The sequence below is a fragment of the Phaethon aethereus genome, assembly GCF_964289735.1.
Source record: "Phaethon aethereus genome assembly, chromosome: 14".
NCBI lineage: Eukaryota > Metazoa > Chordata > Aves > Phaethontiformes > Phaethontidae > Phaethon > Phaethon aethereus.
Genome location: NC_138590.1, coordinates 20,542,527 through 20,563,004, shown reverse-complemented (window position 1 = coordinate 20,563,004; position 20,478 = coordinate 20,542,527). Strand labels below are relative to the sequence as shown.

General features: G+C 43.0%; 1 protein-coding gene across 1 annotated transcript; it reads left to right on the top strand.

Annotated features, from left to right (window-relative positions):
* Positions 1 to 9,349: 9,349 nt before the first annotated feature.
* YIPF5 (Yip1 domain family member 5) lies at positions 9,350 to 15,709 on the top strand (the record flags this gene model as incomplete). Its single annotated transcript, XM_082006046.1, has 5 exons — positions 9,350 to 9,450; positions 11,061 to 11,233; positions 12,543 to 12,688; positions 14,719 to 14,900; positions 15,547 to 15,709. The coding sequence occupies 5 exons, from the start codon at positions 9,350 to 9,352 to the stop codon at positions 15,707 to 15,709; spliced, it is 765 nt and encodes a 254-aa protein (XP_081862172.1).
* Between the last annotated feature and the right edge of the window lie 4,769 nt (positions 15,710 to 20,478).

The window sequence follows — 20,478 nt, the reverse complement described above, 5'->3', positions numbered from 1 at the left end:
TGACAGTGTGGCAGAAGTGGCTTATACCCTAAGCCATAGAGGCTGGGGAGCAATCACTTCATGAAATGCAATCGCATCTTTAGATCTTCCAACAAAGCCATCAGAATCAAGGTCAAGCCAAACCTATGGTCATTCGCAGGTCTGTCGAAAGGGAAAGCAAAATGAGACACAGATTATTCTTTCAAGCATCACAGAAGCTGCAACAGAGAAAAGCCTATCAGTTCAGAAACCTGGGCTAGATCCCCTGCTAAATAGGTCTATTTTTTTTGCAAGTTCTACGCTGCTTTTTCACAAGTACTGATCACTGAAAGCCCTACAGATGACTCCACCGTTTAAAATAAATACGTACTTCATCTTTAAAGAAATATCTGCTTTAGACATGCACATGAGGGAACAAGAACAGCGAGTCTTACCTTGGTGACAATTAACGCATGGCTCTTGTAAAGGAAAGCAAAATTTCCGGACACTCGGAACACACATGCAGCCACACAGAGCGCAGCTAGCGGGAAATCCGAGCCCAGCCAGGGACAGCGCCGGCGGGAAGTGCTCTCGGCAACACCCGTGCCGAGCCCCGGAGTTAAACCGACTCGCAGGGAAGTTAACCGTGGCGGGCGCCGAGGGAAACTGAGATACAAAGCGCGAAGGGGGAGGAGGAAAAATTCGGGCACAACCGCCCGAATAAACCCGAGCGGGCTCCGTGAGAGCAGGGCAGGGCAGCGCGGGGGGCGATGACTTGCAGAAACCCCGCAGCCTGCGCTAAGCGCGGGAGGGCTCCGGCGACTCCCGGGGCGGCAGCGCGGCCGGCGGCGCGACCATCTCCCCGCCGGGGCCGGGGCCGCCCCGCTCCGCCCCGCCGGGCCGGGGGGCCGCTCCCGCGCCCCTGCGCCACGCTGCGCGGCTCTGCTCAGCGGCGCGGGGACGGGAGCGCGGAGGGCGATGCCGATTGCATCATCTTAAAGGAGTCGGGCCGGGGTGGGCGCCCGCGCCCCGGGCCGGGAGCGGGCCGGGGCCGGGCGGCGCTGCAGCCCGCTCCGCTCGAGTTCGGGGAAAGTTCCTCCCCGCTCCCCTCCTGCCGTCCCCCTGCAGCCGGAGCGCCCGCCCGCTGCCCGAACGTGCCTTTCCCGGCGCCGCGCAGGCACGGCGGCGGTTTCAGCCGGCGACGCGGGCGGGCAGGGTGGGAGCGCCCGGCGGGTGCGGGCTCCCGGCACGGCCGCCCGCGGCCTGCAGGCAGGAGCGCGACTTTGTCAGGCTGCCGGCACTCCGCATCTCCCCGGCAGCCGCGCGGGAAGGGCAGCGGCCAGCCCCGAGGAGCCCCGCCACCACCGGGCGGGAGGGGGTGGCACCCCGGCGGCGGCTGGCCGTGCCAGCGGCGGCCCCGCACCGGCCGGATTTGGCGGGGCTGCAGCGGGGGCAGCGGCGGCCGCGGCGCCGTGCCCGCCCCGCGCGGCCCTGGGCGCGCCGGCACCGCCACCCCGCGGCCGCGGCGGCCATGGCGGCCATGGCGGCGGCCCCCAGCGGCCGCTCGGCCCGGGCCGGGCCCCGCGGGGCGTGAGGCGCAAGGCGCGGGCTAAAGCAGCACGGCACGAAACGTCGGCAGAGGGCAAGGCGTGAAGCTGCGTGGTAATGCCGGCCACGATCGGCACCCACCAGCGATTTCCTGTACGGCCGCGCCGCGGTAGCGGGGGAGTCCGGCTTTGGGTCTAGCGCATAAGATCGGGGCAAGAATAGGTTACTGAGTGCTAAACGCATGGCAAAATAAAGCCTTTTACTCAAACTTCGACCAAAACCTGGAGGGGAAGCTTCAGAGTGAAATCTTCGTGTGAGGAAGTTACCATCTGCAGGGTTTTTTTGTTGTTGACTGCCCTGAAGTTGCAGATACTTCAACAGGATTCTTCTGAAAACATGGCCATAATTTAAAAAAAGCCCGCAGTTAACACAACATGCTAATGTAAAATATACAATTTTAAAGGCTAAGGCAGAAAATCAGTAACTTGTATACTTGCAGATTTTTCAAATTCAAACCTGAGAACCTTGACCAGTTAATCAAACCCTTGATTTCTACTTTAATCAATGCATTAAGTCTGAAGCAACTGCTGGGCTCCGGAGCCAAGGTTCTGTCTCTTACCTCTGGATCTGGTTTCTGGTTTTCAAACCAGCAGAATCCAGCACCACTGCAGAGGCTGCTTGTCGTACCTCAGAAAAAGACAGTCTTGTGCATCTTTGCTCGCAGTTCCGGTAGACCAGCTGAAGAAGTACTTGTCAAGTGCTCCATAACCCTTACAAGGAGGATTTAAAGGTGTGATGTGAGAACATGTTAACTTAGATGTCTTCATTACTTTTTTAGGCATCTGGCACACTCAGTGCATACAGGCTTTAACATCTACGTGACCGGTCAGATGAAATGATGGCTTCCTTTGGGATTTAAGCTCATTAGTGCTGCCCCTGTTCAAAGCAAGGAGTATTGCATCAGCTTTTTTGAATACTTCAGTTACTAATGTTAGTTAACATGCTGCAATAATATTTAAATCAATTTTCATAAAGCCAGTGATGTCATATATGCAGGGCTTGAAGAATCAGTTCACTCTGCCCAGTAAAAATTGATCTTGTTCAAATAAGCACCAAAGCCATTTGTGATCACAAAGTATAATTAAGATCCAAAACAGCAAGGCAGTGGGATAAAGATCACCTGGGTATGAGTTTTGGGGGCCAAGTGGAGACAACACAGTAAGTTTGATGTGCAGGTGCTTAGGAAATGGTGTGGTGATAAGAGAGTCTTACAACAACTTGTGATTCCTGACAAGCCTCTGTGAAGCCTTCTGACATGGATAACATGTGATTAGCGAATACAGAGATATTCAAGCTCAAAGTCTTTTTGAAAAATTTATAATCAGAATTGCCCTTTGAAAAGAACAAAAACATTAGAATTTTCATCACAACAGCTTTAGAAATGTATCTGCACTTTTCAAATAATAAATGAAAGAAAATCAACTCCTGCTTTTATTTCTTTACACAGGATGTTCCAATCACTTTACTGTAACATCATATAATTTCCTTTGATGAAATTACTTCAGTAATAAAAGCATCACATAATGCTTCCCAGCTAAGTACACGCCATTGGCCAAGTCCATCAAATGCAGCCTGAGAAGAGTGAAACTTGAAAATCTGGGCCAAATGCACTGGTGACCTAAATGTAAAATATGTGTCAGGACCACGCTAAAGTTCTTACCCATTCAGCTGCAAAACCAACGCAGCTTCTTTGAAGAGCAGCTACAGTTCTCTGATGAAAAAGAAAAGCAGCATCTATCAAACGGAGGAGGATGAAGTATGTTCCACTTTTAACAGATGCCTACGTAACCTTCAATATAGCTAGGGGAAAATTTAGCCTGAGCTTTAAGCGTATGTTCCAAAAGTCACAGCAGAGCTATGCTTAAACCCGATATACTAATGATGTGACATCATTCACAGGTGTGAGGTCATTCCTTATGACAAAGTGCTAGAGTAGCATTCGTGCTTTCAGGAAATCATGGGACAACCGACTTCAATCAAATTTTGTGGCTGCTAAAAAAAGGTGCCTTAAAACAAGCAGCAATGAATGTTAGCAAGAAAGGGTAGTATTCGGCTAGGTCCGTAGTAGCAATGGTACATATACATAACACCTTGCATCTCACAGTGTGAATGCACGAGCTATAAATAGGAATCAAGTCACCCACGCATTAAGGAGAAATGTCGAAGCTGTTTATCAGTATTTGGCAACACCATGCAGAACTTCAGGGCACTCGGAGAAGTAGCAGTAATTTCCAGCAGAAATGGAAGGAATAATTCTGGGAAGAAAAAAATCTTAAGTTAGATTTTGGGCAGAAGATTTCAGCTAAAAAGCCACTTGGGAACTTTCATCACTGCAGGTGCTTTTTACACACAATAGTTAAAATAAAAAGGGAAGAAAGAAAACAGTACTTGCAGTTCTAGGCTTATGCTTTGATTCAGAAATGGCTTCAAGGTGCCACCTAAGGATCCGTCAGCCACATATCCTGTAACAGTCAGTGCTCCTCAGCAGCCTCATATCTAAATACTGACCCAATGCAACATTTCACCAGGGCAAAACTCCTTCAAGCCAGAGAGGAGAGTGCAGTTTCTGAGAAGAATTTCTGAGTGCAGTTTCTCTTTGCATGGCAAAGAGAAAAAGAAATGTCTACCCCCTCCCCCGAAAATGCATTGGGCCCAATTCTGGCTTATTGTCAGAGCAAGGGACAGTGGTTTCACTGAGAACCAGACACCATGTCCTGTAAGCAGATGCTAGCGTTTCCCAACAAGACTTCCAATCCAATCTCCATCCATAGCAAAGAACAGTAACAGAGCCCTGGCAGGAATAAATTCCAGGGTCTTGCAGAGCTACAAACCTTTCACCCAGCTGCTTTTCTAAAAGGTGTCTATCATTCCTAGAGTAGAGTGGTCTTCACATCACGCAGGTAGCTCTAGAAACTGAGCTCCCAAGAAGTGAGCCAGGCAAGAAAAAGCATGATACTGAGCTAAAATAACATTACCCACTGATCCAGCAGTGTGAATTAAATACAGTGAAAATCTCATCTGCTGAAATCCATCAGTATGTGTGAATAAGAAGCCCTAACAAATCTTTCACTTCGAAGAAAAAGCATTAAGAAACACTAAATGGCAGAATCTCTGTAAGAAAAGGATCTGCTAGCAAAAGAGCGTCAGTACCATAAAGTAGCATTTATTAACAAGTACATAGCAAAGCATTATACAGATTTGCCCTTGATCTTTTATTCATAACTCAAGTGCATAATGTATTTTCATCAAAAAAAGGCAAAGGGGAAGACTACCTTTCACAGCTGCTCAGCATCCAAGCATGAGCATGGTGCAAGGCAGACAATTCAAATAGAAGACATGCGACATTTTTTTTCCATCACGTAACATACAGAGCGTGGGCACAGCTTCTGCAAATAAAGCTGTATGCTCCTTATGTCAGACACCGAATCCAAAGCAAATTCATTGCACCAGGTTTTCAAAAACTGACAGTAAGGGGGAATCATATTCCACTAATTTAGATAACAATCGTTGTACATCAGATAACATTTTGGCCAAGAATTGCTATATGCAACGCTGACAAATCCTTTAGCATTTCATGGACACTGTTCAACAAAGCAATCTGCTATACAAACAATCCTGGGGGTCCCTGACACTTCAGTAGACCCAGCACGTACAGGCGGACAGAGACCTCATGTACACTCACATCAGCATGCGAGGATTAAATGAAAATCGTTGTTTTCAGTCACCCATCTGTAAGGGACTTCCTTGCTCCCTTATGAATTCTGCCATAGCAAAGCCTACAGCAGGAGACTTCTTCCTCCCCTCCTTTTTCCCTTCCTCCAACAAGGAGGAATATCAATAAAGATAATACTTCTATTCTCAGTCTGGTTCAAATTACCCCATTATTAACACTGGTGTAATTATAGTGCCTATTTTAATGTTACAGCTAAAACAAAGCTTGGTCCTCGATGAGAAGCATTATTATGACATCAGCACTGTGTAACCCATGTACAAATTCTACGAGTGTCTTTTCCCATCTTGGAGCCATTTCAAGGCCTCTTGCAAAACCAGATCCCCTATCCAGGTAACACAGGTGCAGCTGGCGATGGCACCTCCGGAAAGGGACGGCATTTGCCAGGGAGCGTTCGGTGCCTGACTAGGTTGTACCTCCAGGCATGGTGGGACAGGCTGTTCATAACCGTCCCCATTCCAAGTCATACAGGAATGAAGCAGTTGTGCAGCTGCAACGCCTTGCCTTGCCCCCACCGGCCTGTGTCAGACTGCACCCTGCTACAGCCGAGTGTGAATCTGTCCTGCAAAGCTGGGACAGTCGATACCCTAAAGCACTGTTGAGACGCCTAGTGCAGAGAGCGCTAATTAATGAAAGCTCAACCTAAGCTGTGAGTAAATTCTAATAATCTAAGTAAATCCAAATAGATTTCTAGCCAAAGGGCATTTCACCAGCAGGTCACAACTGAACAACCCACTGCCTGGGATTTGGGTCTCATTTCACTGTCTAGTGAACTGCAGCGAAGTCACACAGCTCAGCAAAGCGGCACAGATGTAGCCTGCACTCTCCACAGGTCTTCCATGAAAGCCAAGGTCTTCTCAGTCTTCAAGCACTGATTTACCTGAAGTATAAATATGCAAGAAGCAGCTTATACCCCAGTTACTGATTTCTGTATTATCTCTGGCTGTAATTCCTCCACCATTATTTCGTTCAGTTCTACAAACAGGCCTATTTTCTGGGAGGCTGTTCTGAGGAGATACTGTGTACACTGCACCACAAGATATGTTTCACAGGAGAGGCTTGTAGCGGGACTATAATTTAAATACAGTAATCTCACTAGAAGAAGATTACATACATGAGAGTTTGTAACAAAATAACTGTAATCATGTCCTGAGCCAAAATAATTTAAAAAACAAAGGGAAATGTACACATCCTTCAAAACAGAAACACACTTGCAGAAGCATGTGTGCCCAAGCAGCCAAGTGCTGGGTTCCAGCATGCATATAAGAAATTAGGCTACATGAAGCATGGATTGCAACTGTTTATGTGTGTGCAGCTAACACATTTCTAAACCTCATTACCATGCACCTATTCAGCGACAATAAAGTGGCAATCATGATTCATTTCGTTCTGAAGTTTCAGCTCAACTACCTTAGCCGGGGTTTTTCCTGACTCAGTCCACAACAAAGCCCACCTGAGTCAGCAGTGCATGCTCATGTCTTCCTGTGCTCAACACCAGGACCTTAGCTAGTTAATAAAAACAAATTCTAATTAACAGTCTGAGTACAGCCTTTTCCCCTGGCCTTACATGAAAAAAAGGGAGCAAAATGATGAAACTAGAGGGTTAAACAGTGAGTGACAAAGGACTGTGAAGGAAAGGAGCTTCTGTCTTCACAGTCCCAGTCATGTTTTTCTGAATTCCACAGTATTGCCAGGTCGTGCAGCTTATTTGTGAGGGACAGGCTAACAGCTGGGCTTTAATAAAGACAAGAAGATTCATAGCTCTAGCAAATTTTTTTGTCTAGCCTCAGGATAACATTAAGTTTATTTAATGCAGACATGTGAAAGCATATGAAGGTCTAATATTAAATGACAGCAATTATTTACTTTTCACTCAGTTGCACCATTACCTCCTCCATTTTGTTCAGTACCTGCAGTTTCACATAAACTTTCCCATCCGTGCAGTGAACAGAGCACGTCCTGTTCCCTTTGCGAGATCTAGGCAGGTCATGGAGCAAGGTGCTAAACCTGCAGGCAAAACCACCTCATGTAACTAAGCTGTGGCCTTGAAGGAAAAAACCCCACAAAACCTTAAATGAACATTTTGCAAAATAATGTCCCTAGGGCCAAAGTCTACTTTCTTTCACTGATGTCAACAAGAATTCTGTCTGAATCATGCAAATGGCATTTGGTCCCTACTCTGCTCCACATTGACACAAGGATTCACAATACCATTTTTTTTTTCATGAATAATAGGGAAAAATCCTGGAAAGAAAGAGATTTTTGACAATTAACAAGTTGCTTGGTAATAAATTCCTCTGTGAGCTTAAATGCATTAATACTAAACTCTTACCGAAAACCTTCTGATGTTACCCCTGTACGTAAACTGTAGTGAAACCAAAATTTTGCCTCCAGCTGAAAGCAGATGACGCTGCTGAGCATAAACAAACGCAGGGAACCTGGCAGATGCCATAAGCCCGACAGCCTTTATGCTTTACTTCAGGAAGTTAATCACCTCGAGTATATCGCTCGCCAGGGATGCAGTGCCACGTGTCCCAACGGCCTGAGCAGTCCAGTCCTATGAAGATGTCGTGGCCTGGGAGGATGGTGCGGGGGGGACCAGCCCCGAGACCCAGCCCGGGCACAAGGCCGCAGCACGGGTGGGCATCGCTGCTGGGCTCCTGAGCTACTCGTACCCGTTAAATTCAGCCTCTCTCCTTGCTCCCCCGTAGCTTGAGTCCTGGTTAAGGACTAACTGCAAAAGCAGCAGTGACAGAGACTGGATGACCACGCAACCGCAACCGCCATCACCAGAGCCCTACCTTTGTCCATTTCTGTGCCTCCTGAGGAAGAGGTCAGCTTCTCTGTAATGTTTTTTACACCATTGCATCTGCTCTGCACAACCACAGCAAGATTTGCCTTCTGGATTTCTGCAGACTTTTCAGGCAGTGATATTGATGGAAAGATTTACAGCCGTAATTAATTTTTTTACATGTCATTGGTGGCTGCACGAGGAGGGAAGAGTAAAAATAAATAAGTTAGTGGTTACACAGTGCATCACAGCTTCACTTCACAATACATCATCATTACTCTTCCCATTTCACAGCTGGGGTATCTGACTCTCAGCACGTAAGATCAGGTAAAGCAGTAAAAGGAGTTACTGACTAGTAATGCCAAGTGAAATACTGACAGAACTTTATTCTTCGCATGTATTTAAAAGACACTGTTTTGCTTTTCTGCAGATTTTAGGAAAAAAAATCCGGGAGGCAGAAGCCATGAGGCTTCGAAGCCTCAGTTCTAACAGGAAGATTGACAACGCAGGGAAAAACGCCAGCTCCCTCCTCGCGCGGGGCTGCACGAGGGCCAGGCCTCCCACAGCCCTGAGGGGGTGACCGAGCCCTCCCGCAGGACGAGTCCGAAGCCACCAAACCCCGCCACCAGCAGCAGCAACGCAATACGCGCAACGACCCCCAACCACAGCCGCCATCCCGCACTCCACCGCCATCTTGCCACGGCCCCGCGCCCCGTCCCCTTGGCAACGCGACGGTGCGCGTGCGCGACAGGCGCGGAGGCGCCACGCAGGCAAGGGGAGGTGCTGGAAACGGCGCATGCCCGGTGGAGGCACCCCGCCGAGCGCGCCGTGCGCACGCGCGGCCGCGGTGACCCCGGAAGTGCTCGGGCCGCTGGGTGACACGTCGCAGGGGCCGCGGTGGCGGTTGTGGGGTTGTGCCCAGAGGGGCTGCAGGTGGGTCTGTGTCGCGGGGCCGCCCGCCGTTTCCCCTGGCCCGCACTCCCGTGGCTTCTCTGCAGGGAGAGGAGGGGCTGGGGCACCGGGGGCTGGAGCGGCAGCTAAGGCGCTGGGACGGCGCACGGCGCGGCTGTGGTCGGCCTGAGTGAGGGCGGTGGGGAGGGCCATCCCGAAACGGTCCGCAGGTCCTTTCGGGGGCTCACGGCGGCCCTGAGGGAGGGCTCACGGGGCAGGGCGTACGCGGGTACGTCTCCCTGAAGTGCTCCCTTTCGGGCTGGGTTTGGAGACCCGAGCAAACCTCGCTGTTCTCTTACAGATAACTTGCGATGTCTGGGTTTGACAGCTTCAACACAGACTTCTTCCAGACGAGTTACAGTATTGATGACCAGGCACAGTCCTATGATTACAGTGGGAGACCGTACAGCAAGTAACTTGTGCATGCCTTTTGAACTTGTGTAACGAGAGTCTTGTGCAAAGCCATTCAGTCACACTTCTTTAGTGTCCAGGCCCTAGTTAAGATACTTCTGGGATAGTCTGTTTTTTCAGAAAAGGATTGGCATTTCCACCAGCTGTTGTTCCCTGTAATTTAATTCTTCTTGCTCTATTTCATGAAGTGCATAACTTACAGCCTATAAATGGAGATACAAAGCCATTGTATGTTGCATACTCTGCCTTCTACGTTTTAAAGCAAACATTAGAAAATGGAAGGAAAAGTTATATGAGCAGTCTTAATTGTATGAATAATCTTCACATCTTTGGTAAAATAAATACCATTGTTCTCTAAGTCCATCTCTAGTCACTCACTCGGGGAGTAAAAATTAGTTACAGCGTCACATAAATGAGCCTGCAACATCAGTGGTGATTCCTAGGCTTTAGAAGGCAAGTGTGGCAGACGTTTCTAGGATGGGGAGCTCTTAGGAGTCCTTTGTGAATGTCCAGTCTCAGCTGAGGGCTTTGGTCGGTTATGTGACATGTGTGATCCCTGCCATAGATGAGGCAGGTTGATGCCTGTTTGTGTCCTCAAAAGGATTACAGTATCAGGATTACATGAAGCTGAACTCTACTAACACAAGGCAAGAAAGGAGAATGAGTTCTGGCTTTTTCTTTATATTCATATTTACATAGTTCAATATTTTGGATGTGTTTACTGAAATCTTTAGTCAGACTTGGAAACAGTTAATGGCAAGAATAACTTACAAATTTGTTTAGGAACAGAGATAGCTTTGATTAGGCTTTTTTTTAAAGGTAGCAACGTATATTTTTATACATATAAAACCTATAATAGAAAGTATTCCAAAGACTGTATAAATTGATTTGTTAGTAAATAATTGAGAATATATGAAATAGAAACTGAAAAATTGCCCATTTCTTCCCCTGCATCCTGTCTTGTAAGTAGATGTCATAATGTGTTTAATGTCTGTATCATAATTCCTCATATGACATAATGCTACCTGATACTCGTAGTACTGAAGTGAAGGGGAAAACAGCTTTTTATTTTTTTTAATAAGCTCATTTTTTAAATGTAGAGGGTAACAAAAGTGATAGTATGATCAACTTTGTTTTTTAATGGTGAGTTTGCAAATAAACATTCTAAATAGCAAATTAATGCTGGCGTCAAGCGAGATGTCAGTAGTAATTAGTGGACAATATTTGAATAAGTTTGAGATGTAAAATTTTCCTACTCTTACAGGTCTACAGCCTGTCACAGTAATTCAGTCGATAGATAATGCTCATTCAGTCAATAGATAATGCTCATTTCTCCAGGCCTCTGACTAAAACCAAAAAGCAACACTAGCATATATAGCAAAAATTAGCTTGTTTAGCTTAACAGTATTGTTATAAGGGTTTGAACTGATGAATGTGGCTGTATGCCTAAAAGGCCTGGATATGAGTAGGGGATCATCTAATGCGACTTTCTAAAAAAGAAGAAAAAATGATTGTTTGCTGCCACTTATTAACTGAAAATAAGCTTTGCTTTTGCAAGGTGTTTAAAGTAGATTTCTGTATTTGTCCATAATGCAATGTCAATCTTTGCAGGCAGTATGGAGGCTATGAATACTCTCAACAAAGTGGATTCATCCCTCCCGACATGATGCAGCAGCAGCAGCCTTACACAGGGCAGATTTACCAGCCAACACAGACATACACTCCAACTTCAGCACAGTCTTTTTATGGAAGTAATTTTGAGGATGAGCCTCCTCTATTAGAAGGTATAACTTATGCTTTATGGCCAAAATCCAAAACTCTTCCCAGCTGAGGGATAAGTTGAGTAGTAGGGTGTGTATTCCAGACTTCTGAAAGCATGCAGTTGATTTGAAATTCTCATTAATTTTTTTTATTTAACTGTATTTTGGTATATGAAATACATGTTCTTGTGTGAACTTATGCAGTTTTAGAATTGTGCTTTATTACTTCATGCCAGCTGCTCTGTGGAAGACATAATCAATTAAATGGATAACCTGACTTCATACAGCTCCTGTGACAAAACATTTAACATTTCTGTTTTTGCAAATAATACTTATAATTGCCCACTTTTTGTAAAATACATCGATGCAGGTAGTTTCAGTTGATTCTTTGGTTAGAACTGAAATCCTTCCTTGCTAAAGAGAAATTCTAAAACTGCAGAAATGCCCATGCAGAATACAGCCCGTGCAGAATGCCAGAATGGATATGTAGTTAGTGTCTGGATTGATGGTTTCAATTTCCAGCTTATATCCATCATTGTTCAGTACCAAACAACTGAAAAAACCCTTACTATTACTGGTTAGAGAGATGGGTATTCATAATACCTATCACCTATACCTCTTCGTGATACCTTCCACCACCCTGCTGTGCTTTTTTTTTGTATTCTTCAAAAAAATCTTTTGTTTACATAGATGCTTCCCAGAGCCTGAGGTTGCCAAATAGTAACTGCATTCATAACTAGGTTTTGATGCACAACTGAGGTCAAACTGTTTGGATGGCGACTTGAGATTCTATCTAGCTGGAGGGAGCTGTGAAACTCCTTGTCATGAAACACTGAGTATTAAAAAGGGTGGATGGGTTTTTTAGTGGGCTCAATGGCTGCTTTATGGAAGAGAAATCCACTGAGGGCAATTAGCTACAGAGGAGCTACTTAGAATTAGAAATCCTTAAGCCACCTGTCTTTGGAGACTTGGGGAATCTGTGTGTTCTGTGCTTATACTCTTTCGTACATACCAGCTTGTGGTCACTTACAGGGACAGGGTACTGGGCTAAGTGAACTTTTGGGCTGACCTAGAACACTGCACTTAGGCTCTTACTTGGTCCTTTAGAAACCACCTTGTCACTTCCAACCGTTTGAGACCTGGAATCTCTGGAGGCAGCACACTCAGCAGCTTGCGGAAAGATGGAATGGCTCAATTCTCTGGTCCCCACAGGATGGTATCTGGAGGAGATTTAAAAGTGGAGAGGCAGGGAAAAATAAGACTGAAGCAAATAGAGGCGACAGGAAGGGAAAAAAATGAAATAGATGCATAATTCTTTTCATGTAACTTGTAGAATTGGGGATCAATTTTGACCACATCTGGCAGAAGACACTAACAGTGCTACACCCATTAAAAGTGGCAGATGGCAGCATCATGAATGAGACTGATTTGGCTGGACCAATGGTCTTCTGTCTAGCTTTTGGAGCCACATTGTTACTGGTAAGCTATTGATTGCAAAATATTACTGTTTGTGCATTAATATTCTTGGAAACAATGGGGAAAAAAGTCAAGTTACCTGTAGGATTATTGGAAGTTACTTGGCATGGAGGCCAAAAAACACATCATGACCAAGAATTTGTAGGTATATGAAAGAGGAGCTGGGGCTTCACACGCTGCTGACTGCAGTTAATGAGTTCACTATCGCTTTACTTCAGTGGACTTTGAATCCAAGTTTTTGTGCTTGTTTTTTGCGTGGCAATTATTTCAGTGTAGTTCATATTTCTTTTCATACTTTGCTTTTGAGGAATATAGCGCCCTTTTGCCGCAGGGATGTGTGTGACACGTTCTCGGATTTTTACCTGTTTGTTTGTTTTTTTTATAGATGGACATGTTTTACTTTCAGAATCATACCTTATCTTTTTGTAGCGACTCTGTTATCTCCTGTCTTATCAGGAGTCAGAACAATGGACACATTAAATATTTGAATATTTATTTCCTTTCTTAACTTAGGAGTTTATTTTTAAACTCTTACGGTGTTTAATATTTGAGTCTATTTTTCCATTTTGTTTTATTTTATTTCTTTGCGCCATACTTTTTATTAATTGTTCTTTACTGACATTCAAGAGGCATGGAAACTCAAAATTCATGTGTAAAAAGTGGTTTCATAAGTACCGAAAGTCACGCCTAATGTATCTGCATGAAGAGTCAGTCTGGTAAAACAGTTCTAAAGTAAACTTGCTTTCAAATTGTTTATGCTTCTTAATAGGTTAGCAGCTGTTGAAGCCTGGTGGTTTTTTTAGTTGAGCTTAATTGAAGTAAGATTGTGCTTTAAGGTTTCAAAAGTGTCCAATACGAAATGACAAAATAGCAGCAAACAGTCTTCCTTGTCATTGAAAGCTTCAATATTTTTAATCGTGGTTTTTTTCCTCTGAATGTCTTCAGGCACTGCATTTAATTTTTGCCTAAAATTTCACATTGCTATGACACTTAGAACACAGTGTTTTGGTACCAAAGGGACTTTAAGCCTACTTTTATAGGTAACCCTTATTTATGGAAACTAGGTCAGTAGAATTAATGGACATGTTTATAATAGATACATTTGAATGTTCTTTTCCTAAGGATTTATTACTTTCCCCTGTGTGCTTTTTTTCTTAAAATGTAGTGAAAGAAAACAAGCTTAGCCTAGCAAAAAGATTAAAGCAGATATGATTGTTTTCTGTAGCGCTTGAGGAAGAAGAGAGCTGGATTATAAGTAAACTTTGCTTGGAAGTTAGTAGTGGGAGACAGACCTCGAAGCTAAACACCATCATAGCTTTAGCAACTTCGAGTTCCTGCAGGGCTGGGCACCATTGCATTGTGCACGTTTTGATAGATGCATCAATCTTGTTGGAAAAACAGATGGTGACATAGGATACATACGTTTTGAAATAATGCATGTATGCTTTCTGTATGCTTGTTAGTAAGCAAAACTCCAAATTTGACTTTTTAAAATCTGGGTGAGTTAATTCTGCCATTCATACGCAGTGCTTTACAGCTCAGCTTCAACTGTTTCTGGGAATTTCTTATAATTTACATTGTGCTATAACTTTGTGGAGCCTATCGTAAACTCAAGGACTTCAGCTCTGGATTTGTCAAGAAATTCCTGACTTCCAATTTTTTGGTCTTTATCCGCTAGTTCTGTGAAGATTATTGTTGCAAGTAATCAATTGGTGTAAGAAGTTAGTTGATTAAACCCCAAAGAATTCATAAGCTTTTGCAGCCCAGATCAATATAATAACAATTTGATCAAAATCTGTTCATCAAGATACATAAAGTTGGGATAAATGTTCCTCTTGGGTGCCTACAATATACAGGTGTTCTGGAATTCAGCTTGTGGGAAAATACTGCCTGTTGAATGTGAATATAGGAATTGGGGGTGGGGGACGACAGAGAAAATGAAGATACTTTAAACATTCTTTCCTTTTCCCTTTGTTTGTGTGAGACATTCGTTGTTCAGGTAACTAACAGGCATTACTCTGCTTGACTTTCAGGCTGGTAAAATTCAGTTTGGTTATGTGTATGGAATAAGTGCAATCGGATGTTTAGGGATGTTTTGTCTCCTGAACTTAATGAGCATGACGGGTGTCTCGTTTGGCTGCGTTGCTAGTGTCCTTGGATACTGTCTTCTTCCTATGATCCTACTTTCCACTTTTGCAATTGTATTTTCATTGCAGTAAGTACATAAACTTTATAATTTAGTAATAGATTCCTATCCTATGAGATGGTGAAGGAAGTTATTAAAGGAATTTTCATATTCAGTTATGAAGCTGCATATAATTTGAGTATGGCTGGAGTTTGTAGTAAGTGAAAACACAAATGTCAACAGTCTTCAGGTATTTACCAGATTAAAGATAGGTGAATACTGGTTTTATCCATATGTCAGTTAACAACTTTTAAATACGTAGACTCAAATAACAATATCAAGTTTGTTTTCATTCAGCTTTGAATCTGACAAATCTCAGGACCTGTAAAGTCTAAAAGTACTTATAATTTAAGATGCAAATTTGAATTTGACAAAGAGAAGAAAAATTGCTGTGATTCCTCATAGCTGTATGAAATTAGAGACTGAACAGAAAGAACTTGCTACAATTGCTTTACTGCTTTTACATTTCATATGCACAAAGTTAATTTGGGGGTTTTTTTTATGCTGTCATAATAGAATAGTATCGTTCTGAAGTCTTTACTGGCATTATTTAATTTAAAAAGTCAGAGATAAAAGCTAGAATTCATCTTAGAATCTTTAAAAGGTGTTAGAAGGAGTCCACTTAAGTATATACACACAAGTCTTGTATGAATCCTCTTTATTTCTGTCTTTACAGGGGAATGATGGGGATTATTCTCACGGCTGGAATCATTGGCTGGTGCAGCTTTTCTGCTTCCAAAATCTTTATTTCTGCCTTAGCAATGGAAGGACAACAACTTCTAGTAGCATACCCCTGTGCTTTATTGTATGGAGTCTTTGCTCTCATTTCTGTGTTTTGAATAGACTGTCCAAACTGTTGGACTCCAGTGGGCCAAAACGAAAACATCAACTTGGAACATTTGGTTGGACCAGAAACAGCTGCAAACAACTGTATAGTGTTGCTATCACAAAACTTAGACCTGTTTTGAATCATCTGGAACAATGAAAACAAATGTCTCGTGTTCACTTTTTTAGGACTTTGAATATTTTCAATTGACCTGAGGTGTCTATAGCTTTAATAAGTGTTCATGCTTATCAAGTTAATGTAATTTCTTTCCCATTCCTGTATCTTTAGAAAAGTAACTTTTGGTTGTTTATTTGAAGGTTGGAGTTTTTGCTTGGTTTTTGTGTTTTGCGTTATATTTTTTTAGGGAAGGGAGAAGGATTGCGGTTATAAATTGATAGGGTTTTTTATCAGCAAAAGTTAACTGCAGATGCTGTAGATTTGGGGTACTCTTTGAATAAATCTGCAGTAATAAAGAACCTATTTCCTGTCCCCTCTTACCACAAGCAAAATGCACAAATGAACACAAGCAATTCGAGTGTTTTCTGTGTTATAACAAATACACTCTTAAGGTCTTTTGGTCTCATTCATTTATTCATTTGATGTGATAGTATTTCAGGATTTAAGATACTTATATTACGAATTAGAAAACAGCTGCTTTAAAGTTAAAGGGATCTGTAATTCTGTGACACTTGAAATATGAATACATTTGGATGTCTAAGTAGCTGTATGTTAACTTGGATTTCTGAAGATGACTTCAACTAGAGTTTCTTTTCTTAATGGTGCACATACTAGTAGATGAAGAGTAATCTCTTGCAGTACTTCCAAGAAAAACACCATTTTGAAAATGTTATGCTTGTCAGTATTGTAGTTACTGTAAAATAATTTAAGGCATATTGATTAAATTTTCCGTAAATTTTGAAAAAGTTGTTTGATTTTTTTAATATTTCTTTTTAATGGAATTCAGTTACTCAAATAGAAGCTTTAATACTAAAGCAAAATCATACTTACAACTGTATTTGGTTAGTGGATTTGATACTTGCTTCAGTTGCAAATACTTAATCTTCCATGAGAAGTATAATCTAGTTTGTGATGTTAGTCACTTACAAGAAGTCTTACAAGCATAAGAAGTGGGAAAGCAGAAATGGTTGTTCTTCACATAAACACCATCTAATTCTTAAAATAAGCAAGAGAAAGATACAGACATATTTTAACTCATACTGGGGAGGTGAGGTTGCTTACGTAGATAGTAGTTCCCTGCCCCTGCCTTGAAGATGAAAAAGCTCTAACAAAGTGCTAATTTAAAACTACCATTTCTTCAGCAATTTAATCCAAGGGATATCGTTTTGTTGAATTTACCACAGGTGTTACTCTGATGTTCATCTGTCATGTCCATGGAATGATCTATGTGTAGACTTCAGGAGTTGAATCACTGGTCAGATGTGTTACATTAACACCTTCTGGTAAGACTCAATGTACCTTCAAAGGAAAGCTTTTGTCTTACTGATACATGAATGAATAATTTCAAAGGCTCTACTCTTCCCTCAGTTCTGCACAGTCTCCTAAAAATACCTTCCTAGTGCCACTAGAAGCTACTGACAAGGTCCTTCTTAGCCAGAGCCAGCTTTTGCTTGTGTCTCTGGGAGTTGTGGGGAGTGTCATGATTGTAAAGCCTTTGAGAACCAAACTGATGCACAAAACCGTTCTGACTTGTGGTATGTGCTGTAACTGTCTGTTACAATGAATTGTAAAACTCACACACACAAACAATTCCAGTTTCCTTTCCGAAGCGAATTCAAGAGCCCGGATAATTTTCTGCTTTGATACGTTATTACAAATAATCATCCTAAATAAAAGTGGTGAGTTGATTTTATTTAGCAAAATGTTTTGCTCTGTATTTCGTAGTCCTGATTTCTTTGGATTAGTGGGCCACATCTGCCCTGGTGCACAAAGTTCCTACTCCTTTTAATGAAGAACATTACCTGCTGATGGAGCATAGTGTCCTGTATTTGTGCAAATAAAGTACAGTGGTTACCTTTACTAATGAGGCCTAATTAAATACAGAATTATTCTAGTAAGTATAAAAGCTCGCATACTTTCTTGAGCACATCAGGTTCTAATACTCAAATACTGTATTTTTGTGAAGCAGGTTAATTAAGCTTACCTTGCACATGCAAATATGGTTCATTTCTTAAATCCTGCACTGACTGTAGATAGCTTCCAGGTGATTACTTGTGTGTTAAACTGTTACAAAGAACCTTTTCTCTCACCATAGCATGAGCTAACTAAGTGTGCAGGGAAAACATTAAAATTAGCTTGTCTCAGTATAGCACTGGTAATACAACTGCTGGGTTTGGAAAGACTGTAGGAAAAGGTATTTATTTAGATATACACGCTCACAAAGTCCTCACTCTGGCTGTATAGGATACTGCATGTTTTACTTGGCAGTGAGTTTTGACCAGTTAGTTTCAGGAGCATTTTGTGTTCTTCGCTCACATTGTGGAGAATTTAGCAGTGAATTTCTAACTGGACTCTTGGGGGCAGGAGAGAAGTAGATGGGAGTAGGTCAAACACTTTAATTCATAGAAGATTTTATAAAAACACAATATTATGTCTAGACTGGTAGCCTTAAATATCCCAAATCTCTAGTACATGGTTTAATGTGATTCCACTGACTGTGTTTGTTGCCTTTCCAAAATCAATTCCATTGATTTTCTGTAATAATGTTTTGTCCTAGATTTTCAATTTTAGTTACTTTTCAGACAATTTAATCTTGCCATCACATAGAATGACAAGATTGTATGCTGTAATTTTTTACTCCCACATTTGCCTTTCATATTTAGTAGGATTTTTTTTTTCTTTTTACTTTCTAAATCTGAACTCCCCCCCCCCCCGTCTGTTAAGATCAGTATTCTCATCTAGTTTTCAGGTGAAATAATAACAGTACTTTCTTCCATCCTGCATTGTCTCTTGACATTTTCATGTTACTCAGCTTAAAGCATTCAAATATGAATGCTGGTGTTGCTTTTTTAAAACCAATTTTGTTATCACACCCAGTCTTGAAATTACCTCCTATTCTGCAAAAGTTAAATTAAGAGTTACCTTTCCCAGTTTGTCTAGTTTTGTCCCGGTTTGTTGATGATTTGACAGTGACTTTGTTTTTCAGGTCACTTGTTTTGCCATGAGACAGATGCTGACTGCAGTTCAGTTTGTTTCTATAGCAAATATTTCTGTAAGTATCAAGAAATTACATGGCACGTCCTTTTTTAAAAAGCGTGTTTTTTCTGTGCTGTTAAGCCTTCCGTCTGTGCGCTTGTGTTGGCATCTGGTCTGGAGGGGCTATTACTTGTTCAGTGATGGATGAATACCTCCAGAAGCCCCAGAGAGCAGGGACTGACTTGGTATGTTGTGTGAAGCCAGATGTTCTTCCCTCCGCGTGGCTGGGAAGGAGCATCCTGGATTTGTATGGGGAGCACCAGCGTCGTTCGCGCTTTGCATTGCCTCCTCTCCAGAACACTTACCTGATTTCCATGGAGGTGAGCGGTCCAGACTGGGTTACCGTAGAGGCCGTTTGTTTGGGTCTGTAATAAGAAGCGGGAATACCCTTGGGCTTGTCTCCAGGTATTGGCACCTGGATGTTCTCACTGGATCATCGGTGCACGAAGGAACTGGGGCTCTCGCTCCTCCAGGACTGGCAGTTGCAGCTGGCACACACTTCGTGGTGCGAAGCTGGGCTGGGTCACAGCCCAGAGCTGTCAGCGGGAGGGAGTCACTCGCTAATGCGCTATCAGTGCGTTAGTTCCTGTCGATACCATTGTTCAAAAGTTTGTTAATGGTTTTTAGGAAATACATTAGCTAAAAGAGCAGCCAGCTCTGTGGGATATAACACGTTATGCCACAGCAGCAGGGTTTGCAAAAGAGAGAGCATCTTTTCATTATGCCGGTTGATTTTTCTGGACAAGCTTCCCGTCCCTGTGTCTGCTGTTAATATTATATGCTGCATCTTTAACCAAAAATGGAGGAATGGAGTAACTGGGGCTTGCTGTTTCCTGCTTGTCCACTGGGTGGGCCTGCAACATACCTGATGTGCTACAACATACCTGATGTACTAGGGTCCATCTGCTGTGCTGCAAGGCAGGACTCGGGGTGGCACAGCTCGGCATCAGGAAGCCTTTCCCCTCCTTGCTGGTCTCCTGCAACATCAACAGCAATTGCATTCCCAGGTAGTCAAACCGCTAATGTCATCGAGCTGGGTTTCTGTTTCGTGTGATGGGGAAGGGATTCACTTCGGTCATGGCCTCTCAAATTCGCAGAGATGCTGTGTGTGCTGGGTAGCCCTCCTGGCAACGGGAAACCTTTGCTGCATCTCTTCTTTGCATAAAGCTGTAATATTTCTGACTAGCTTTTTTTTTTTTTTTTTTTTTACATCACCAGGAAGTCTCTTTGTTTTCTGTATGCAGTTCAAAAGCACATAAAATTATTTTTCTCTGGGTAATTCACTGCCTTTCCAACTGTTGGGTGATACAAGACAGGCAAGCTCTTCTCTAGTGTGGATCCCATTGCATTGTAGCACTGTCTCACTAACTTTTGTCCGTGTAAGCTGACAAATCCTTCCTTTGCTATACTTTTTAAATTTAGTTAACTGGTATCCCTCTCAGAACAAAAACAATTTATTTGCACAAACTATGGGAATAGAAGAGTTTTTAAAATATTTTTTGATGTTCAGGAGTTGCAAGCCCTGATACCTCAAGAGGAGCTCAGATTATTTATTATGGTTATCCTGGA